Below are 22,473 nucleotides of genomic sequence, written 5' to 3' on the forward strand. Positions count from 1 at the left end.
AAATCATAAGTAAGATCAGTGTACAGCAATAGAATGGATAAAATTATCGATCTAGTTAAAATTATCTTAGATTAGTCTAGTTTTCACATATCATGTTTTCACAAATTGATAATAAGTTAAATTAAAATTTTCATATCATTATTACAGTGATACGAAACTTTCCATTTTTTTTCTCGATGATCGAATGTGAATACATCATATAATATATATATATATAATTTAGATCATATACTTTGTATGCTTATATTTGTTTAAAATGTTAATGAAAATTTAGTTATTTTTTAAGGATTAATTGGAACTCCGTCACACGATCTTGGCAGTAGATCCAACGCTAGCTGTACCGTCAGCCGTGCATACTGCACCCTTACTTTATTGCTTTATTGCAGAGATGATGCACTCTCTCTCTCTCTCTCTCTCTCTCTCTCTTAGCTGAGGCTTACGCTTTCCTTACATCACAACCCTATTCTCTCTCGCTCCTCCGTAGTCACACCAATTCCCCGTCTCCTCCTGTGTCTTTGTGTATATATGATCATCAGGTGACTTTTCTTCCGCAGTGTCCATTGTGGGCTGACACCAACCTTGTCGTACATCAGTCTAGCCATGGACAACGGCAACGGAACAGCTGCTACATGCCTGCGACGTCGTCACGTCGCGATGATGCCCACGCCCGGCATTGGCCACCTGATGCCCTTGGCCGAGCTAGCCAAGCTCCTCGTCGACCGCTACGGCTTCTCCATCACCATCATCACCCTCGCCGTCTCCGCCTCCAAGGCGCAGGCTGCCCTCCTCTTCTCCCTCCCTCCCGACATTTCCTCCCTCGCCCTAGCCCCTGTCCCCCTCCATGACCTCCCCCCCGATGCCCACATCGTGACCACCATGTCCATAGCCATTGTCCGCTCCCTCCCCGACCTCCGCGACGCGCTTTCCCGCTTACGGTTCTCCACGAACCTCGTCGCCTTCGTTACCGACCTCTTCGGCACCGACGCCTTCCCTGTCGCACGCGAGCTTGGCGTCCCGCCCTACATCTTCTTTCCCTCCAACCTCCTAACGCTGTCACTCTTTCTCCACCTCCCTGAGCTCGACGCCACCGCCACCTGCGAATACCGCGACCTACCCAAGCCGCTCCGTCTCCCGGGTTGCGTTCCCATCCCTGGCCGGGACGTGCTCCACCCCCTCCAGGACCGGTCCAACGACGCCTACCGGTGGACGGTCCACCACGGGCGCCGCTACCGAGAAGCGGAGGGCATTCTCGTTAACAGCTTCGAAGCTATGGAACCGGAAGCGGCCAAGATCCTCCGGCAGCACGAGCCCGGCCGTCCGCGAGTTCACCTTGTTGGACCGTTGACGCAGTCCGGGACGGCCGAAGCCGACGAAGGGCTCGAGTGTATGAGGTGGTTGGACCAGCAGCCGCCCGGGTCAGTTCTGTTTGTCTCTTTTGGCAGCAGGGGAACCCTCTCGACGGCGCAGATGGCGGAGCTCGCGCTGGGTTTGGAGCTGAGCGGTCAGCGATTCCTGTGGGTCGTCCGGAGCCCGAGTGACTGCGGTGACTCCAGCGAGGCATACTTCACCGTACAGAGCAAGGAGGACCCATTCCGTTTCCTTCCGACAGGGTTCGTGGACCGGACACGGGAGGTGGGCCTGCTCGTCCCGTCGTGGGCGCCACAGGTGGCGGTGCTGAACCACGCCACCACCGGCGGCTTCCTGAGCCACTGCGGGTGGAACTCGACGCTGGAGGGCGTGCAAGCCGGGGTGGCGATGGTGGCGTGGCCCCTGTACGCCGAGCAGAGGCAGAACGCGGTGCTGCTGGCGGACGGCGCGAGGATCGCGCTGCGCCTGCGAGCGGCGGAGGGCGGGCTCGTGCCCCGGGAGGAGGTGGAGCGGGTGGTGAGGGAGCTGATGGAGGGGGACAAGGGGAAGGTAGCACGGCGGCGGGTGGCGGAGCTCCGTGAAGCGGCGGCCAGGGGCCTGAAGGAGGGGGGCCTCGCCTACAAGGCGCTCGACGAGGTGGCTAACAAGTGGAAGACCACGATTTAAAAGTATTGCTCTTCTCTACAACCAGAAATCACCGTAGTTGTCATTGTAGAACGCGGGTGGGTGGCACATCAATCTGTGCTTCTTTGCTTTTTCGGTTCATGTGGTCCTCGATATCCATCATCTTCTAAGCTCGGTGTCTGTGTACCCTGTTGGACTCCGCATGGACTTTCAAGTGCATTGTTGGGAAGCGGACGGTGATGGAAGAAGCAACTGCATCTACCGCGGGTTGCGTGGCCTGAAGAGGACCAGCGAAGGCAACAGTGTGGAGTGAATGATTCATAATGATGAGTGAATGATTCATAATGATGAAGAGGACCAGCGAAGGCAACTACACATGCTTGTCCCAATAATATGATACCTAAACACCCAAATTTAATGACCGATGAGTCAAGAATGTTAGTTGACATGACATGAGCATCGGAGGAGGCTGTCAGTTAACATCTGATCCTCTTTTTCCAAGTATGGTTTCTCATCAAAGTAACCCTCTATCTATTTAGTGGATATGATGATACCTTCCATTTCACTGAGACCATAGCGTTCAAGGTAGAATAGGCGATGCCCGGTCGTTCTTCCATGAGTCGGTTCCTTGCTTCCTTGCTGGAAATGGAAACGAATTAAGCTCGTTTATATGCATGAATATTCGCAAAGGTAGAGAACTCGGTTGGATCCAAACCTGAAGAGAAGAAAAGAATGAGGGTGGCTTCCTTGGCCTGTTGGGATCCGCATTGTGTTCATCCTTCTCTTTCTTCTTCTTGTGACGGTTCTCCTTCGTTTTCTGTTTCAGATGTCAGCAAAACTATCACTCGGTGGAATCATGAAGTGAAAGAATGTTCCCAACATGGACGGAAAATAAATTTAACCTTAATTATGTTCTCTGTTTTCTCCTTCTTCTTCAGTAATTGAAGAGCTTCCTGCCTTGGAACTTTCATCTGCTCCTCTTCTTCCTTCTCTATGATCACAGCCTCCTGATCGATTCATGCGCTGAATTAGTATCATCTAAAGATTTAGAAACTTCTAGGGCCTTCATTTCCTACCTCCTGCTTCTTTTGCTTGTAAAGCTCCATTTCCCTGTTATAGGATTCCTTCTGTCTCTTGGCGATCTGCGAGGAATGTGTCGATGTATGAGAATATAAAGCAAAACATCAGAATCATTCACACTGCTGACTACCGGAAGGAAATCATTTGTTCTTATATACCTCCTCAGAGGGTGCTTTCTGCTCTCCTGTCATGTTCTTCCATTCCTCTCCTGCTATCTTAGAGATCTGAGAATATAAAGCAAAATTGTGTACCTATGAAATGCTGCTAAATTTAAGGTTGTATAAGCTGAGCGTACCTCAAGAACATTCTTGTTCTCTCGTAGCAGAGCTTCACGCCGTTCTTTCGAGAACAAGAAGAAAGCTGACATGGGATGCTTTGGCTTCAAAGGATCCTTCTCTTTCTTAAACGTAAATTTACACCGGATCAGTTAAAATGGCTCGCAAACCAGAAATCTTGATAGAAAAAAGTTGATCTTGCGAGACAGAGGGAGATCAAGTCACCTCGTCCTCTTGCCCTCTTTGTCAGTTTCCTGCCAGTACATGATGGAAGAAACATTATCAACTTTTTTCTCACAAGAGAGGCTCGAATCATCAAAAACGCAAACCCACCTGTTTGAACTGCAGGTACTGCTGCAGCAACTCCATGGCTGTCTTCTGCAACTGCTCTTCCTCCAGGAGCTTCATCGCGTCGATCTCACGCTTCTTCTGCCTCATCACCTGCAAGTAGGCCTCCTTCTCCCGCTGGTACTTGTATTCGTAGGGCTTCTTCTCTTCGGCGCTCAGCGCCTTCCATTTCGCTCCCAGCACATTGGATGTCTCTTTGTAGTCAGCATCAGGGTTGGCTTTCTTCACCTACGATCGGAGAGAACCAAAACCTCCTTTATGCAAAGTCTTGAGTGAAAGTACGAAAGACTTGGTCGATTTACCTCATTCCACTGATCTTTGCACCATGCGATGTACGCAGGGCCGTTTCTTGATCTTCTCGCCGCGGGTCTTGTCCTTGTTTTTCTTCTTCTTATCAATCTTTTCTTGACCTTTCTCTCTCAGAGACTTGACAAGGGGAAAGCTCTGTCCAGTATCAACAAGAAAGCAAGAACCCCTTGAAACCCCAAACCTAAATCGAAGTGGAAAGAGGGGAGAAGACCAGAGAAAATAGAAGGACGAATTCAGTGCAGGCGTATACCATCGTCGGCTTGAACTCCTTCAGTTTCTGGAGCTTCTTGAGCTCCTCCTGCAGCCGCTGCTGTTCCTTGCCGCGGTTCTCGATCTCCTCGTCCTTCCGCTTCAGCATCTCGTCGCGTTGCTTCAGGAGCTCCTCCGTCTTCTCCTTCTCCAGCCGGAGCTGCTGCAGCCTCCCATGCAGTTCTTGCAACTCGTCCGCGAAGGACTCATCGGTTGCTGCCGATGACCTCGGCTTGGAAGGGGCTTTCCTGGACTTCTTCGGCGAGACGAGCAGGGAGACGCCTTGTTGGCTCTCCTTGGCGACTTCGCCAAGCGGGGACGAGGATTCGCCGGCAGAGATGTTGATGTCGCTCGGCGAGAAGTTCTTCAGCGCCTTCCGGCTCCTTCCCTTCTTGTGAGCGACCGCTGCCATGGCCGGGTGGGAGGGAGGAGCGAGCAACGGAAGTACACGATGGCGTTTTGGTAGGACGACGGAGAGAGAGGAGGTGAGGTGGGGATTATAACTGTCGGAAACCGATTTTTCAAATTCGAATCGCCACGGAAGCCGATTCGAAAACCATACGGTTCCACGTGGCCAGATTTGACCGGTAACCTTCCACCGTGCCAGGAAAAAGGGAAGCTAACGGATCCCTTAAAACTATCAAACATATCGATTACGCTTAATGGATGAGAGTTAAATCCACAAACAGTTTGACCAGAATATGTCACATTATGGTAAGGAAGATGAAGTTTGACCACAAGTAAACTTATCTTAGATCATCAAAAACAAACTCGAAGGCATTTGCGGCAAACCAAAGAAGCAGTAATCAGGTATAAGACAAGGGTGCAAAGCAAGGTGAGACTTCTACAAAAACCTGCCGAACAAATTGAACGGGAATTCACAAATAAAAGAAAAGAGAAAACCTTTAGAAGATACAATTGATTGCTGAGGGAGGACAAGAGAACAACACCACAATCAAAGAAACACTCCCGACAAGATGATTCTTATGTGTCTATCACAACTGAAAACTCTTCCGCATGCTTTCTCGGGCATGTTCATCAAGTATCGATGCATCAGTTGGCAAGGACTCTAGGAACCCACATGCCAAATCCATGTTTGTTTCTCTCGACCCTGTTGGAAGTATCAAACGTTAGCATGTTGTGTATACATCTCCATGCAGTGAAGATTGCTGGCTAACTCAAGCATCAGTATGAAGCTTAGAAGGTTAAAGCTAACAAAAATGTGGCAAAATAAATATAACAAGCATGATTCATGACATTATTTGAATGCAGGATAATGAAATCAAACTTAGCCTAAACTCTTGAGATTTCAGGTCAATGTCAGGTGTCGATCATATGGACAATCCTGCTTAAACAATGAGAGCAAAGGGGTACCGATGGGAAGCTCCACCGGCAGAAGGTAGGAAGATGCGGAAGTTCCGTAGCTTGCGGACAACTATTTCACCATTGCTCTAAAAAAGAGCAGGAATCCTGCCCTGAATCGTGCTAGCTTGCGGACAACTATTTCACCATTGCTCTAAAAAAGAGCAGGAATCCTGCCCTGAATCGTGCTCGAACTCATTGCGAAAAAGAATATGAGAGATGACCTGATTAAATCATAGTACCCAATATATTGGCAATAACTTGATAATTCAATTCTCGAATGTCTTTTCTTATATATAAATTGCAATGGAGAAATTGTTAAATGGATTATATTAGTTTACTATTTGTAACTAAAACCATGGTCACTGCTGTATCTATAAAGACATCTCCTCAAGGAGCTGTAAATCCTGCTAGTCATTTTCACAAAGGTTTCAGCTAACCAGCATCAAGCTACCTGCTAAGGTCTTAATTGTCTCATCAAAGACCACACACTGACAGCATAGTAACACGAATACAACAAAACTATCATCTCGGCTGTGAGCAGGATTTTTAATGGCAACAATAAATGTCCATGGAAAGCTTGTGTCTGTAAAATGATGACTAGGTAAAGACATGTACAAAAAATTCAAAGGAAAAGAATGGAAAAAAGCAACATAAACATCTATCAATTAGTTTTGATGGTTCTAATAATACTTTGTAGAAAAATATAGATCATAGATGTTTTTCCACAAAATGAAGTTGGTGGGAACTTACGTTGGTGCAAGCTTGCCAAGGCTATCCAACTCTTCACCAGAGGATTCATCCCAAACTCTCCCAGAAATCTCAATTTTATAAGAACCAGGAGCAGATGGAAGCCCTCGACCAATAAGCAAGTCCAGGTCTTTATGATGAAGCTCTCTCCCATTCACAATAACACCAGTATTTCCCCTGCCACAATTCTTGGGCATAGGGTAATTGAACTCTTCAATAAATGGCTGCAGAATGTATCACTCTGTTAATGATATCGTCGTGTAAATCTTAAAGGTTTATAGCAATTATAGCAGCTCTTACAGGAATAATGCCATGACATGGATGCCCCATGACACCCCAAAATCCAGCGTGATAGTCATACCTGAAAGAGAAAATAAAACTTTAGCCTTAGATACTGCAAAACTGAGTTGGAGGGCATCCTGGCGTTGACAAACTAGACAAGCAGATGTCTTTTTCAAGCATGAACATATGGCTTTTGAAAATTTCTAGGTGTTAGTGCATGAAAGTGGGTTTAAACAATTAGATATATTGTAGAAGCTAGGAAACATAAATAACTAAAGCTGGCTCGAATTATGATCTCCAACATCTTTCGATTAATATGATATTCTAGAGAACTGGAAATCTCAATAAAAACTAATTGATTTTCTCCCCTGTAACAGTGATGTTTTGGGCTAAACTCCAGTAGTAAGACATGATGAGGAGTGACAGGCTTTTGAATCCACGGTCTGCTGGATAGAATCATGTTGTTTGGAGCATACACCAGCCAAAAGTCATATTAATGGTTCAACTGAGAGACTTCTAGTGCTTTACTAGAAGTTCTCAAGGGGACAGAAACCAATAGTTTGAAGGCAAGTGCTGCAGCTGTGGACCCCTGGTTGGAACAAGGATGCCTATTCCATGGTTAGAACAAGGGATTTGTAGTAGTAGTTTGCAGGTGTCAATCAGGTTGTCATCAGCAAAAAGAAATAGATTTTGAGTTTATCTATTTATCTTTTAAAATTGAAGCACAACAAAGGTAACTGGGCCAATGTAGATCCAGGGCAGAAGAAAGATAGATGGAGCTTTCAAAACCGAGATTGATTATGGTTAGTCTCTCCTGAGTATTTCTACAATAAAGAAATATTTTCTTTCAGTTTTCTGTAGTTTGCTAGAATGCCCAAAATTGACAACAAAGAAGTGACCCAACATAGACATAATGATCTAAATAAGCAACGTGGGGCCCCACCATTTCATCATAATAAGTTTTGGGTCCATTCAGAATATAAATTTGGTATAAAACCAACTTCATATGATTTTAGCAGGACCCATGGCTTGCTCATTTTTAGCAATGACTTCTATATTGTGGAGTTCATTTAGAACCATGAAATGGAATAAATCTCTTGAAACACTGTCACTGAACTATGAATTTGATGCAGAAAATAAAAATCACAAATATCTGAAAAAGTAATCCAATGCATGAAACCACTGTATATAAAAGAAGATGTTTGTATGACTAAAACGCTAGTCACCCAGTTCATAAAGAAACAAGTCCTCAAATATCTTGAATGTCTGAAACAAAAGCCATATTTTCACAAGCATGTTTATCAGTTCATATATTACCCTTGCTTAATTAACCTCAAAAGGTTTAGGCAAAGGCATCATATCATCAAACTGTTCTAGCAAGCATGCAACTAAATGACTTCAAAATGACTGGAAAAGAGACTTACCAATAGTCACCAGGATGGATTAGGCCAGCTTGTTTTTCAGCTTTTTTAACTAGACGATCAGGAATTGGATGACCATTAACTGAAACTTTAGAGTCGCCAGATCCCATCGCTTTGTGGAAACGAAAACTCTTCTTGAGGCCTGCAAGGAATGAGTCACCAGCTTTGATGACCCTTGGTTGAACATCACGTTCACTTATCATGTCCGAATAATCATGAGAAGAATTTGCATTTGGAAACTCATTAACTGACACGTCCATCTCAGTTGCCATCGTAACATCTTTTACTGAGTTCTGTCTAAATTTACTACTTGAGGGCGTATTCTTATCTTGTTCTGAGCGTCTACTGCAGCTTCCAGTTCCAGATGCATCATTTGCTTGATCAGACAATGAGGAACCAAGATGTTTGCGAATTGGTAAACTTGGCACACGTGAAATAACCTGAGGTTCTAAGGGAATATCTGAAGAGGTAGGAACGTCCTGTGAGAAAATGTTATTTGAGATGTCAACATGCTCCGACATAGTGGAAGATGAAGATGGACCCTTCTTTTTTTCTAACTCATCCAAGTTCTTCAACCCATGTGCCCTTTCTATCATCTCATTATCGCTGCTAGTGACAATACAAGGCAGAACTAACTTCTCATCTGTAGACTGAACACAGTCGCCTGGGCTACAGCCAATGTCATTGTTCTTGGATGAAAGAGATGATGTTGGTGCCAGACCAGATGCAACAAGTCGACTTCCATCACGCTGGACCAAAATGACCTTGGAGCAAGCTCCACATCGCAGATTAAACTTCTTCTTTCTTGAAAACAACAATTTAGCAGGTAGTTCCAGAAGTTCAAAACAATTACAACATACCATAAAAGGGGCAGCACCAGCAAAGGGTTGACAAGAACGTCCAACATTCTTACTGAACATGGCCCTCTGGTATGCTTGCGGCTCATGCGAATGAAAGGAAGCATTTCTGAATCTTGAATTATAACTTCGTGAACCAAAGATCGAGGGAGCATCAACTGGATGTAACTTATGATTATTCACAAAACATGGGACCCTCTGATGGCCAAATGTTGTTGGGGGGCCTCTTGCAAGGACTGAGAATTGTCTGCGGTAGCAACGGGCACATGAACAAGCAGGTTTATGGTAAAAGGGTTCTTGATTATAAGTCATAATAGGATCAGGATCGAAGTGCCCATTAAGATAATTATCAGGTAGCCTCTGAGGGTACTCACCACCTAACTGAAATGGAGCTCTTCTACGTGCCAAAGGATCACCAAGTCCAGGCATGTCGTTCAGACCAAGCATATTACCATTGTGATCCCGGAGTGTTGCAGGCCGGCAAGATGGATTGCGATTCAATGACCATGAGCTGTCAGGAAACCTATTGGCACAAGCTGTCATTCTATCAACTGTAGCACTCAGCTTTTGCTTGCTTGAGACCTCACGTGTTCTTTGCACTTGATTCCTCAATTTATCAATCAGTCTCAGAAGCTCTGCTTGGTCTTGATCTCTGCCAGCACCAGCACCATTCTGCCTCCTGTCACGATCACCATCAGCGCATACACGCCTTGAATTCTGATGATAGTCAGATGGGCCTTCATCAGGGTACGGATCACGTTGGATTTCTGCTTTGAAAGCCTTTCGATTTAGATTCTCCTCACCCTTCTGGACTTGTGCCTGCTGAGCACAGAAAAACATATCAACTGATTGCTTGGCTTTATCTCCCTCATGTAAATTTGCTTTAATTAAAGCTTCTGCATTTTCACCAAGATTGCCAACTGGTAATATTGCCTCATGCTGACAATCATCGCCCTTGCTTTGTGCTACACACCCTTTGGCAGAGTCTTCTAACTGGAAGGAGTCGGCTTCCTTTGAAACAATTGTTTGTTCAGTTTCAGATACAGAAATACCATGGGAACTTTCTGCTCTCTCTGGACCTACATCCTTCTGTCTCATACTCTCAGCTCCATTACACTCACGGTCAGTCTCCGACTTTGCATCCAAGACCACCCATTTCTTCTCTGCACTATTTTCTAGGACCTCAGGATACTTGGCGTTTACACCTTCAGATTGCTCTGGCAAGGCCTCTGACACGGAGACTGGTCTTTTTACTGTATGATTGACAAATAAAAATGAGATCTAACACTATCTAAAAATTGAGGTGATATTAAGAACTAAAAAGATGGATTAAAAAAACTGGATTTTTGTTGGGATTAACAAAAAAAAACTAAGTTCAAGTTTTATTCCTGATTAATACCAACTTCAAAGTTATACCATCGAGTCAATCTCGTTTCCTATAAGGAACCATAATTCTCGGTCAAAAACAAAGAAAAAGAAAACCGAAAGGAGAATTTTAAGGAGCGAGACATGTGAAGCCTGAGGATCACCTTGAAGAGTAGCACCGCAGCCACCGCAGCGATAGACCGAGAGATTGGCCAGCTCCGGGAGGAGTCCACTGCAATTCGGGCATCGCACCACCCGAACCTTAGTTTCTTCTCCTCCTTCTTCCGCCATCTTTCGTACGGAAATTAACCCTATCGAGCGTCCATGACCCCTGAACGCCTCCGAACTTCCAGAGACACCAAGTTCCGACCTTTCCCCACCTCCTCCAACCCCCCACCGAAATCCCTGCTTTCTAGCACCAAACGAGACAGCGGACCAAAAAGCGATCAGCTTGGCCGCACCGGATGCGACGGAGCTCAGGAATCGACTGGATTTTCCCGCGAGCTGCGATTGTCACGTCAAAGGGCAAACCGAGATCAAAGCTGGTCCTGTCTTGGCAAACGAGAAAGCCGATTCCTCTCCTGCTCCCTCTCTACTTTACTCCCGGCACGCTTTCTTCCCCCTGAGAAGTAGGTGGAAAGACAGGAGGAGGTGGTTTCGAAAGGAGGATGGAGAGGAGCAACGCGGGATTTTGGATGACCGACGTTGGCGTAATGATGACGGGACGAAGTCTTCCTTTGGCTCTAACCTCTTGGTTATATATATAAATATATATATATATATATATAATCTGGTAAGTCTAATTACATTATTTTCTACAACAGTTTCTTTTTATCTTTAATTCTATTTGTTATTATTTTCAAGAACCAACTACTGACTTCCAAATTACGTGTGTAATAAGTTTGTGGATTCCGACACCAAAACAGTCATTGTCAAGGGTTTACTTAGTCTTGGTAAGTTGTAAGACACGGCCAGTGGAATACTATTAATGTTTGTTGACCTCAAAAGTCAAGAGTCAAAGTCTAACAAAACTTATGAGAGTTAAAGGATGTACTTGTCTATATCGTATTGGACCTCATTCCGATTGATTGAGATCTGGACAAAGAGAAATTCTAGAAATAATTATCCTCTGCAATGAGAAATGATGTCCAGCTTAAACGAGCATTACTTTCCTTCACTACATCGAAACGTACCTCTCCAGTCATACGTTATTAGTTCATGGAATGAGGTCGCGAGAGCCTCATTGCAGGCTTCACCCATGTCGAGGCCGCATGGTCCCATTCATTTCTTCTCCGCATGCTTGCTGGTGTTTTATCCACCTCAAAATCTGCACCGGTGAATCCATAAAGAAGATTGAGTTAGCTGTCCATTAGTAGTAAACCCAAATGTCACAAAATATAACCAAGTGGATTCTTTATTTTTTCTTTGTGGCCCTCACTCAATGTCTACTTATCCGATTGAGAAGAAAGGTGCAGTCAATTTCTCATGACGCCTATGATCATAGGATGTGCTTTTGGTCTGCTTTGACTTGAATCATTCAAAGGAAAAAAAGGAACATCACTGCCACTGATGGGATCGGGCGACACAATACATCTATTGTGTTACAAGCAGGTCGTGTCTCTCTCTCTCTCTCTCTCTCTCTTGTTTCTTCTTCTGATGCATGGGACTTGCAAGTACAGTTCTCTCATGGACCTGCTCTAGTGTTGAATAAAAATGAGTTCCAAAGGCACTGTGCCATTCAATATGTGACATGAGACCATAGATCCCTCAGATACAGATAATTGATTAGGAGTTACTGCTGGATATGGACCAACGATAATATTGTGATTTCAGAAGTTTTTCTGCATAGTCATTCTTCCTCTTCCTCAAATGCTATAATATGAAATTTTGGTATATTTTCATTTCACTTTCATATTGTTTGCACAACTCTTAACTTCACTAGAAGGTAAGTGTTTCGACGAGAAAATGAAAAATAAACCATACACTTACCATGAACAGCCAGTGTATAGGGTAATCGACAGAAGATTGTCGAGAATTTAGCATAATTCAAATTTCACGAAGAATATTACAATTTACATTCAATAGATCTGAATATTAAAAAATCAGATAGATCATGTTATCCAAAAAGAACCACAGATATAAAAGAAGCAGGTTAGGTCAGACAATGAACTCTTTTTAACAAAAAAAACAGAAATTCATACATTAACAAGAAGAGAAAAGAGAAGAAAAAACGTGATACTGATTGTCGATGACAAAAGAAGACCACACCTTGCAGTAGATGACTCTTTTGTGTCTATAATGACTGAAACCCGTTCGACATCATTTATCGGAATGATCATCCACCATCGGGAATCATTTTTTAGCCAAGACTCTTGGGATCCGCATGCAAAATCAATCCATGATTTGCCCTCAAGCCTGTTTCAAGAAGCAGACATGTTACACATGATTCTCCATATATGGATAGTATGTATGTATCAAGATTAGGAAGATTGTCAGTAGCAAAAAGGATTATGGAAAGCATGACTCATGAAGAAAACAAAGGAAAAGGTTGCAGGAACTGATGTTGGTGCAAACTTTCCAAGAAATATAACTTTTTACGGTCGGATTCATCCCAAACTCTCCCAGTAGTCTCAATTATATAAGAACCAGTCGTAGATCAAAGCTCCCAACCAACAAGTAGATCCAGATCTTTTTTATGAAGCTATCTCTGAAGTTGATAGTAGGGTGTTACAATCACCCCCACTTAAAGGCTTGATGTCCTCATCAAGGCCTAACATAACCCAGATCAAACCCTAGTATGGTGCATATGAGGCGTAGCCCAATGGTGGCTCCACGCCGTGACGAGTCCTCTGACTCCGTCTACGGGTAGCCCTTTCCTACTCGAGCCCTCTCACCCTGCCCAAATGCTAGGTCGGCTCTGATACCAAATATTATGACTCAGGCCTGATGGGCTAATTAGCCTATCAACTTCGTTTGGTCTAAACCACTGACCAAAATGCTTAAGCTGAAGTTGATAGTAGTACACTCATCAGACCCTTATAAGTTAATCTTAATCTTGCCCACTTTCGATGTGGGACTAATCAGGGGTGTTACACACAAGATCACCCGTCCTACCCCCTCCACAATTTTTGGTCATTGGGCATTGAACTCTTCAATAAATGGCCACTGAACAAATCATTTGTAAATGGTATTTTCCTATAAATCTTAAATGTTTACAAAGATTATTGTTGCTCTTACAGGAATAATGCCTGGATATTCCATGATCATTATTTTCTTTGACAACCATTATTTGCTTGATCAGAGGATGAGCACTTAAAATATAGGTGACATTTCATATATATATATATATATATATATATATATATATATATATATATATATATATATATATATATATATATATATATAACTGGGCAGTGTGAAAGGCATAAACTTCTGGTTTGATGATTAGTCACAAAAGGTTCCATGGTTGGATGATATGGTTCATGAAATTTACATGACACAAATTCTCAAGTAATGAGATGTGATAGAACTGTCAAGAACAGATCGTTTTTTATCACCTGAAGTCACTTCTGATCAGGACAGATGGGGAATGAGGTGAGAAGTAATGGCCTCTGTAGAAGTCAGGATGACTTACATATATGGTTGGCTATCAGAGAGTCCAAATTTAGTTCCAATGAAGCTTGAAAATTGCATTGAAATGAAACAAAATACGGTATGTTGGTACAGTGTACTATGCCCAATTAGTAATGTAGCTGCACGTAAATTGCAACTCAAGAAAAGCCCTTTAATTCAAGATAAATTGATAAAGATAGCTGCTATTCATCGATCAGCATGGAGTTTATATCAACTTTGTGCACAAAGAGAAAATGTAAACATAGTAGCATGTAATGGGGATAGAAATTCTACTGCGTTAATTTGAACATATTTTAAGGCAAGAAGTGCATTTGCTTTCATTCGAGTTTGGATTACAAGTGATTGCTTATCTATTACATGAGAAAACCCTATAAAATATTATACTTCAATTCTTTTTCTAGCTCACATTAATTTCAGAGTTCAAGTCATTCATATCTTGCCGATATAAACAATCACACAATAACTCTCGGTTAAGATCACATTAAAAGACCCTTATTTGGAGAAACTTAGGAATCAAGACAGGGCAAGATGAAGGATTACCTTCAAGAAAGCACCGCGGCCAACGGTGAGCTCCGGGAGAAGGTTCTTTCGAACATCAGCTCCATCTGCTGCTTCCGCCATCACCAAAAGCGCATTGCCTTCGTGACATCCGGGCCCGCCCTCGCTCCGTTGGTCGCATCAAGGATCCAAGGGGATCAAGAACGGTCATTCTGGCTTACAGGAGCGGATGAGAAGAGAGGGGAACGGCGAGGCGGGGCTTTGGACGACGGCCTCGAATTGATCGACGGGATATTGGTCTTCCAACGGTGAAATCGTAAGTGGATCGGAATTTTTTAGAATCCGACTCCGATTCCATTTAATTCACGGATCCAGATTGAGGATCCGTAATCCACATTCGGTTGTAGTTTCCTTCCCTTCTCCTTTGTTGCACAGTAGCCACCTGATCCTTAATTATCTAGTTTCTCACTCTTTCTTTGACAAGTACAGAATGGGAGCTTCTACATGATATAGAACATTCACGCCCCATCCGATTCTTGTTTGACCAGTTTAAGAGAGAGAGATGTGAAGGACTGCTCACCAATCCACAAACATGTCTATAAAATTTGAGTTGACTCGATCAATGGGGTATCCCTGTTTGACCCAACATTCCATCTCCTGAAGAATGCTTCTGAAAAATTCCTGAGATTAATCCGGACAAGCATTATTAAGCGAGGTTTATAAGCACCACTATGATCAATCAAAGCAGTGGGAATTGGTCAATGGTGCAAAGCTGCTAATAAGGAGGAAACCACATGCAGGGACCCAGTGACAACGATGAGAGCTGGCTGATCTCTTGATCTGGATTTGAGCAGCTGATCTGCAAGCTTAACTGAGTCGACTATAGATGCATTCTCGCAGGAAGCCAACATCACTTCGTTGGGATCTGATGTTATCAACGAGCAGCTGCCATGGTCCTCGATAGCCTTCTCATCGTCCATAATCCCGACGTCTACCAAGTCAGCACCCGACTCTAACAAAGCTTTGGTCCAAGCTTCCTTCAAGGTCGAAGCTAAAGCAATGCGAGATCTGCCCCCTGCTATGCTCACCTCGGTCAGCAAGATGAGCTCTGGTCTTCGACCTGCACATGGTTCAAAAATTATAGGAAAAGGGCCAAAAGAAACATTATCGACAAGATGAAGTGTGATTGATCACAACAACACTGAAATATGAAAATTATTGTTCAATTTGAGCTTTTATAACAGCAAAGACCAAATTTGGAATATAATAGGAACAAGTACAACGACTAGTATAGGTATAACTGAAATGAATATTGTTTGTTATTTAATCTTCGGGAGGAAAAAGAAAGTATCCAAGCACTTTAAAATTTGAGAAAGGAACCTACAGTACCCGAGAGAAGTTGTCTTGCAAATGCTAAGTGGTCTTTATCACTGGCCATCGCCACCAAAAATGCCAATACTCCATCTGGTTGCACCATCCTTATCACCTCAGCTAAACCTTTAGCAGATGCTTCAGTGTGGGCTGGAATATATCTTCCACAATATCAGCATACATTAATGATGACAATGAAAAAGGAATGACCAATCATTCATACACCTCCATCGATAAGAATGGTTGTTCCAGACAATCCAATTGATGAAACTTCCATCTGTGTTAGAAATTGGCTTCTCCCAAGCAACCTTGTTTTCTCTAAACCAGCTCGGATGGACTTCTCTGAGATCACCCACCCTTTAAGTTTCAGATATTGATAAGGTTAGTATGATAATATTACATAACAAGAAATCTGTCAGCAAGCAAATTGACTATAACAAGAAAATTTAGGCAACAGTGTAAACATAATTAAAGTAAAAGATATATGGTAAAAGATAAGATAAGCGGAAACAAGTCAGGTAAAAGATACACGGTATTTAGGTAAGAAAATCCCAAATAAAATTCAGAGAGTAAATGTCAGCTCCAGGACATTACGTGCAATGGCAAACAAAGAAGAAATCACCTTGATCACGAAGGCACAATGCTGTACAAGTAGCTGTGGCAGCATTTTGAAGCTGATGGGCACCAAGCAAGTGGAGGTTCACATTAGGTACTGTGATAAACTGCAAAAGGGATACATAATGTTATTATTTAATCAAATCAAAGGAAATCTTTGGCATGCTTTTAGTAGAAAAGAGAAATACAAGTAAATTCAGTCTCATAAAAAAAAGCAAATCAAAGGACAAAAGTCTGTTCAAACTTACCATTTGCAAATCCTCCAATTGGATGAGTATGTCACAGGTCTGACTAGGTTTTCCATCTTCCATTCTTAACCATTTTAATGTTTTCTGAATGCCAGGATCACATGCTGATATCACCATGGACTTCATCAAAGATGCTTTATGCCTAATAATGCATTCAATGTGTGACTCAAAAGGTCCACCAATAACAACCTGCGACATCAACAGTTAAGAGTCACAGCAAAGAGCATACTTCAACAGGGAAAGCATATAAAATCACAGTTCCACAACTGTCATAAGTCATAAGTATAAAAGCAAAAAACCATTGATCAAGGTGTCAGAAACTTCGTTATTTACAAAATTTCATTTACACTATGACTTCCTTGTAGCAAATTGGCAACAGTAATGAGATATATATATATATATATATATATATATATATATATATATATATATATATATATATATATATATATATATAGACTGTGAAGTAACATGAAAATCACAAGTAATTTCATGACAGAAGTGCTGGAAAAACATACTATAAAAGTAGTGGAATTCTATACAGGAAAACCTAACCTCTCAAGTAATTATTCCCAGATCTGTTAACTTGTAATCTTTGTGAAATCATTGTGCAGAGAATGCATTCATGATATGGGCAGTTACAAGAAACTCAATAATCTAGGTCGGCAAGAGTCACAACTTTCATATGGAAGAATAAGTATACCTGAACTTGCACAAAAGAATCTATATGGGAATCATTTATAAGATTACTTTCAGCCCAAAAAGTATGATAAAGGGACGTAAAGATTTTGTTTAAACATCCAATGTACTATTATTAACCTTAAAAGGTTTAAGGAACATCACAACTTCTACATGCAGTTCTGATGCTAGTGGAGGTTTCATATGTTATGTGACATCAACATCGAGTTGGTTACAACTGAAATTTGGACTTCGAAAAAAATACTAGAAGGAAGACCATCATTATAATCAACAGTCAGGAACCATTAAAAGAATGACCATTGCTCTCCGGTGCTAAGAATTGACCTTCCTAAACTAAAGATGAAAGTCCAATCAACAAATCATTTAAGTAATACCAAGACAGGTAACAAATGAATAGGCACAAAAGAACACACAAAAAGAAAATGGCGATAAGCAACAGACATAGTGCTTTAAATAAATAGATTAGTTTTATTATTGAAGGAAGAAATTTCAGGATAGCTGGTAGGTAATAGACTGCTCGTTGTGCAGAAAGGTACAACAACTGCTGACTCCAAACTGCTTCAGAAGGCAACAATGAATGAAGAAATAACCAGATAAGAAAAAATATTGAGAAGAAGGTACAATTATGCCACATGTATATTTGTAGTAACTTTAACTGGATATAGTTACGGAGTCATATGTGTATATAAACACACTTGAAAATATTCCCAGAAAAATTCAGGTGACTGCAAAAGAATTGAACAGCGAGAATTACACAACTGGGCATCCATGCTTGATGATCCCCGATTTTGCCATCGCAATGCTTTCTAATGAACCACCTAATGCAGCCAAGTGTTCCTCACCTATCGATGTTATAACTGATGTAGCTAGTTCAGTGCTGCATATAACATTCGTAGCATCCCTAGCTCCACCGAGGCCAGCCTGTTCAGCAGGTAATGACTATATGATTATATTACTGCATACCAAAAGACCTCTAAATCAAAAACTATCGGATACCTATAATTAATTGCACTACAAGGAACATTTTGAGACGAGGGTCATCTAAGAAAATGTTAGTAAACAGTGGAATTAAATATTCGGTTAATGAAATATATGACTTACTTCAATAACAGCAATGTCAACCCTCTCTTCAGAGAACAGGAGATAGGCAAGAGCAGTGAAAACCTACAATGACTTCATTAGCGTTCATCAGATCTCATGACACAATAAGAATTTGAGGTCTTCGCTAGTAGAAACTTACACATCTTAAAAAAAAAACAACAATCTTCGTGGACAAGTTATCAACCAAACTGAAAGAAACTGAAGTAATATAAACATGCAGCGCTTACAGCAGACGCAAGTTGGTTTGGCAACTACTATAATAATTTTTTGTGCTCTTTGACAATTGAATTCTTGAAAACATTCAACGAAACTTGAAAATGGTCCAACCAAAACTGTATCCTCAATAGAAATAGGTACATATGAAAGAGGAGACTTGTAAGGAAAATGAAAGAAACAAAGGAAAGATACTTCTGGATACACCTGCTGGATGCAAAGGTGTGTCAACAAGAGTTATATGGAAAGAAATCCATGTATTTGTAGAACTCTAGTACCGTTTGCATTGTCATCACATGGATGCATCATGTGTGGTTATAGTGGGTGAAGTGATACGTACCATAACCTATGCTGCCCCATGCTATTTATCTGCTTGTTCACATTTATTTCGAGTACTACACACCTATGATAAGTGCCAGTACCTGACCATTATAATAATGCCATTAAGCATAGGCCATCTTGAATAACACAGGTAGTCCATGAAACACTTGTGTAAATGGTCATGAAAGAAAAGTCCAATGAATTTCAAAACACTGATATTCTTGGTTTCTTTCGTCCTTCTTCAAGTAATACACAATAAGAACAACGAATGTACAATGGAATCCATTAACTCAAAAGCCAAAGAGTAAAATAGTGACACAATGGACAAAACAGATATTACGTTAAAATTACTTGCAAAAAAATACAGCTCCAATCAAATACATGACCAAGTTCCTTTTCTAATTTTAATAGATATGTACCTCAAAGTGGCTCAGAGCCCCCTTTTCCTGTTCTATTGATTGATCAATGATCTCCTTCACCTCACAGAAAACTTTCTTTAATAAACCTGCTGAAACAGGATCTCCACCTCTTCCAACAGAAATGCGTTCCCTTATGCTCAATAGGTGTGGACTGAAAGAGTAATTGTAAGTCAGCTGTCAACCTAAAAGTGGCTAGCTCATCGATACAAATCTGCCGAGATTTTAGGTATCTTGTTATCTTTAGCACACCTTTTAGTAAATATATGTTGATATGGGGGAAAATTGATGAAGAGAGAAATTTTGGTTATCATATTAGGATTTTATGGTCGTATGGTTTAATAGATTTAACAATGCAGAACAGAAAACTAGGTGAAAAATATATATTTTCAAAAGACTCAAAAGTTATTATATACTTTTGCTTGACATGGGTTAACTCCGTTAAAGTAGGTTCAAATACAGTGGTCAAAGAGTGAGATTATAGATCATTCTTCACCATTTATATAATGAAATGCAGATACAAATTATGCTTGACCAAAGTAGGGGCAAGCTTCATAAAGAGGGCCAAAATGCTAGAACAAAAAGGATAAATTAGCAAATTTAACAAGAAGTGATGTTAGATGGAACATGCAATTCAGTCTTCCGCACAATCACACATCTTCTACAAAAAATGTTTTATCATACAATTATTTTTCAAAAGATATCATAAGTTACCTAGTGTAGCAGCCAACAGAGTAACCTTCTTCACGTAAAATATTGGAAATAAATGCAGCAGTGGATCCTTTTCCTTTGGTGCCAGCAATATGAACAGCCTACAGAGGTTGTCACCACAGTGAGACCAAGGCAGTATTTGACCTTTACTGAAGATTTTCCAGTCAACTGTAAGAAATGCAAAGAACTAACACAAACACATTCCTAGCATTTCAACAATGAGCTGACACGAGCACATCTGTGGCATTTCAAGTTTTTCAACAACTGCTGTCCGATTTAAGTCACATTTAGCTGTCCAAAAAATTCTGGAGGTTCACTTTACCTTATCAGGGTGGCATGTTTTGAGCTGCATGATATCTAACTAGTTATTTATAGGACCAAGCAATTTTGCTGCTATGCATCAACATTGACCCGGGACCATCAAGTTAGCTCATTAGTGCTGATTTCACCATCAACCTATACAGGCAAGCAAGCAAGGGGGGAAGAAAACACACTGAACTTGACTTGATTTGGAATCTATTCGATTCCATAAGAGTAATTTTAGGGAAAAGAACTACTTTGACACGATCTGACCATTCTTCATGTCTTCTACGTCCAAAGCATAAAGACATCTATTACAATGGAGTTTTCTTCCTTTGCAGTAAATCAGCAAGAATTAGTTTCGAGACCAGAGAATCGCATACCTTAAATTGTTTGTGGGGATTTCCGAGCCGCTGCAGCAACCGCCTCATCCTCCCAAGATCGAAGCCATCATCGGTGTCCGTTCCGGCCCCTAGGGGAACACTGACCCTCTCGTAATTCTTCAATTTCTCCATGTAGTCCAGAAACTCACCGAGCTCCGGCTCCTCCGGCACGGCCGCGGACGACTTGAACCGCGACGAGATGGATGCCGACCTCGAGGGTTTGGATCCCATCATCCCCAGTTGGCGAAGCGGGCGAAGGGATGTCGCGAGGCGCTGCATCGCTTCCCGATTCGCTCTCTTGTAGACGAATCCGGGAGCAGACGAGAGCGACGAGGAAGACATGGTGGGCTGAGTCGCTTCGGAGGGATCGAGAGGACCGCGAGGGGCAAGGCGAAGCTTCGAGGGTTCGGCGCGGTGGGCCGTTTTCCACCGTTGGATACGAGATCCGAAGCAATAGGAGCGGTGGATTTGCGAAGACATTAAACGGATCTTGCCTCGGATCCTTTGAAGCCACCAAGTCACCAACGATGAAGAAGAGCAGCCCGGGAAGGATCCGACACACAAAGTGGGCCGTTTTACACATTGCAGTATACACACAGTCCAAGAGGATGTTAAATTGTGGTGCCATTGACACAGTCTTGATCTGCATGGTTTTTTATGCTAACCAGGAAAAGATCGTCTTAGAAGCTGCTCTCAATTGTTCATATCGCTACAATGTTCCAACTTCATGTAGAACAGGAGAGGGTCTACTTCTTTTTAGATACAAAGAAGGCATTCGAGTCTCTTCTTTTTAGTGATTCGTATCACTTTGTATTCATTGATTTCCATATTCTGTGTTTGACTACGATCAAACCGGTCGAAATGATCAAAACACAGAGAGAGAGAGAGAGAGAGAGAGAGAGAGAGGTTGTATTTGCAGAGACATTCGTGTATGTGGTCAGTGGGATGTGGCCACTGAAGGAAAAGGCAGCTTAATGGTGGCCTACACGAAGACCCCTCTCAGGATCATCGGCGGCATATCGATAGCGTGCCGTCCACGCCCTCCACAGTCTCTCCCTCTCTCTCTCTCTCTCTCTCTCTCTCTCTTTCACATTGTAAGGTGCATTGGATGCCACCACTGATGTTTACAGTGATTTCCTGCGTTGAGTAATGCCCCTCCCCACGAAAGGACATAGCAACAAGTGACAGAGACATGCGTTTGTTGAGCTTAGGGTGGTTGAGTTGGAGTTGGACCTAATGGCCACTGCTCTCATCTGAGGACTTGGATTCAGTGCTTTACCTGACAGTATGACAGTGACTGAAGGTTACTGTTGGGTTTCCCCTGTTTCAGAGCTCCTTCCAGTTTCTGCATTGTGATGTTAATTCTCTATATGTGCTTTTATCAATGCTGATGCAAATCAATGGTTTTAGCTGCTTGCATAATTGGGTTCTCTGTTTTCTTTTTTTATTCTGGTTTAACTTGCTTTCTATGTTCTCTCACCCCCTTTCTTCTTCTTCTTCTTCTTCTTCTTCTTCTTCTTCTTCTTCGTCTACATCATGCAGTAAGTTTTGTAATCCTTTAGTCATTTCATTTCCTTTTCCTCAGAACACTGACAATGACAGTAATTTGCAATATCTTTTTTTCTTGGATGGCTATTTAATGGTCACATGGACATGTTGGTTGTTTGTCAT

The 22,473-nt window shown here is 42.1% G+C and overlaps 3 protein-coding genes and 1 pseudogene across 4 annotated transcripts; 1 reads left to right on the forward strand and 3 right to left on the reverse strand.

Annotated features, from left to right (window-relative positions):
• The first annotated feature begins 296 nt into the window (after nt 1–296).
• Nucleotides 297–2,192, forward strand: LOC104000833 (hydroquinone glucosyltransferase). Its single transcript, XM_009422972.3, has one exon. It carries the CDS (start codon nt 601–603, stop codon nt 2,032–2,034), a length of 1,434 nt encoding a protein of 477 aa, XP_009421247.2. The 5' UTR covers nt 297–600; the 3' UTR covers nt 2,035–2,192.
• On the reverse strand, nt 2,133–4,949 carry LOC135586310 (high mobility group B protein 6-like; annotated as a pseudogene).
• A 128-nt stretch (nt 4,950–5,077) lies between these two features.
• Nucleotides 5,078–11,580, reverse strand: LOC104000832 (protein ENHANCED DISEASE RESISTANCE 4-like). Of its 2 annotated transcripts, none has more exons than XM_065086870.1 (5): nt 11,484–11,580; nt 8,072–10,178; nt 6,666–6,726; nt 6,369–6,589; nt 5,078–5,364 (listed from the first exon to the last, which is right to left on the reverse strand). In XM_065086870.1, exons 1-5 carry the CDS (start codon nt 11,569–11,571, stop codon nt 5,307–5,309), a joined length of 2,535 nt encoding a protein of 844 aa, XP_064942942.1. In that variant the 5' UTR covers nt 11,572–11,580; the 3' UTR covers nt 5,078–5,306. The 2 variants fall into 2 exon arrangements, with proteins under 2 accessions (XP_064942942.1, XP_064942941.1); XM_065086869.1 differs by lacking the exon at nt 11,484–11,580 and adding an exon at nt 10,455–10,998.
• A 3,502-nt stretch (nt 11,581–15,082) lies between these two features.
• Nucleotides 15,083–21,243, reverse strand: LOC135595638 (dihydrofolate synthetase-like). The gene is made up of 10 exons (XM_065086871.1): nt 20,803–21,243; nt 20,123–20,220; nt 19,412–19,562; nt 18,459–18,521; nt 18,117–18,278; nt 16,659–16,847; nt 16,418–16,517; nt 16,021–16,152; nt 15,814–15,945; nt 15,083–15,544 (listed from the first exon to the last, which is right to left on the reverse strand). The coding sequence occupies exons 1-10, from the start codon at nt 21,142–21,144 to the stop codon at nt 15,183–15,185; spliced, it is 1,731 nt and encodes a 576-aa protein (XP_064942943.1). The 5' UTR covers nt 21,145–21,243; the 3' UTR covers nt 15,083–15,182.
• Between the last annotated feature and the right edge of the window lie 1,230 nt (nt 21,244–22,473).

This window comes from Musa acuminata, chromosome BXJ1-10 (genome assembly GCF_036884655.1).
Source record: "Musa acuminata AAA Group cultivar baxijiao chromosome BXJ1-10, Cavendish_Baxijiao_AAA, whole genome shotgun sequence".
NCBI lineage: Eukaryota > Viridiplantae > Streptophyta > Magnoliopsida > Zingiberales > Musaceae > Musa > Musa acuminata.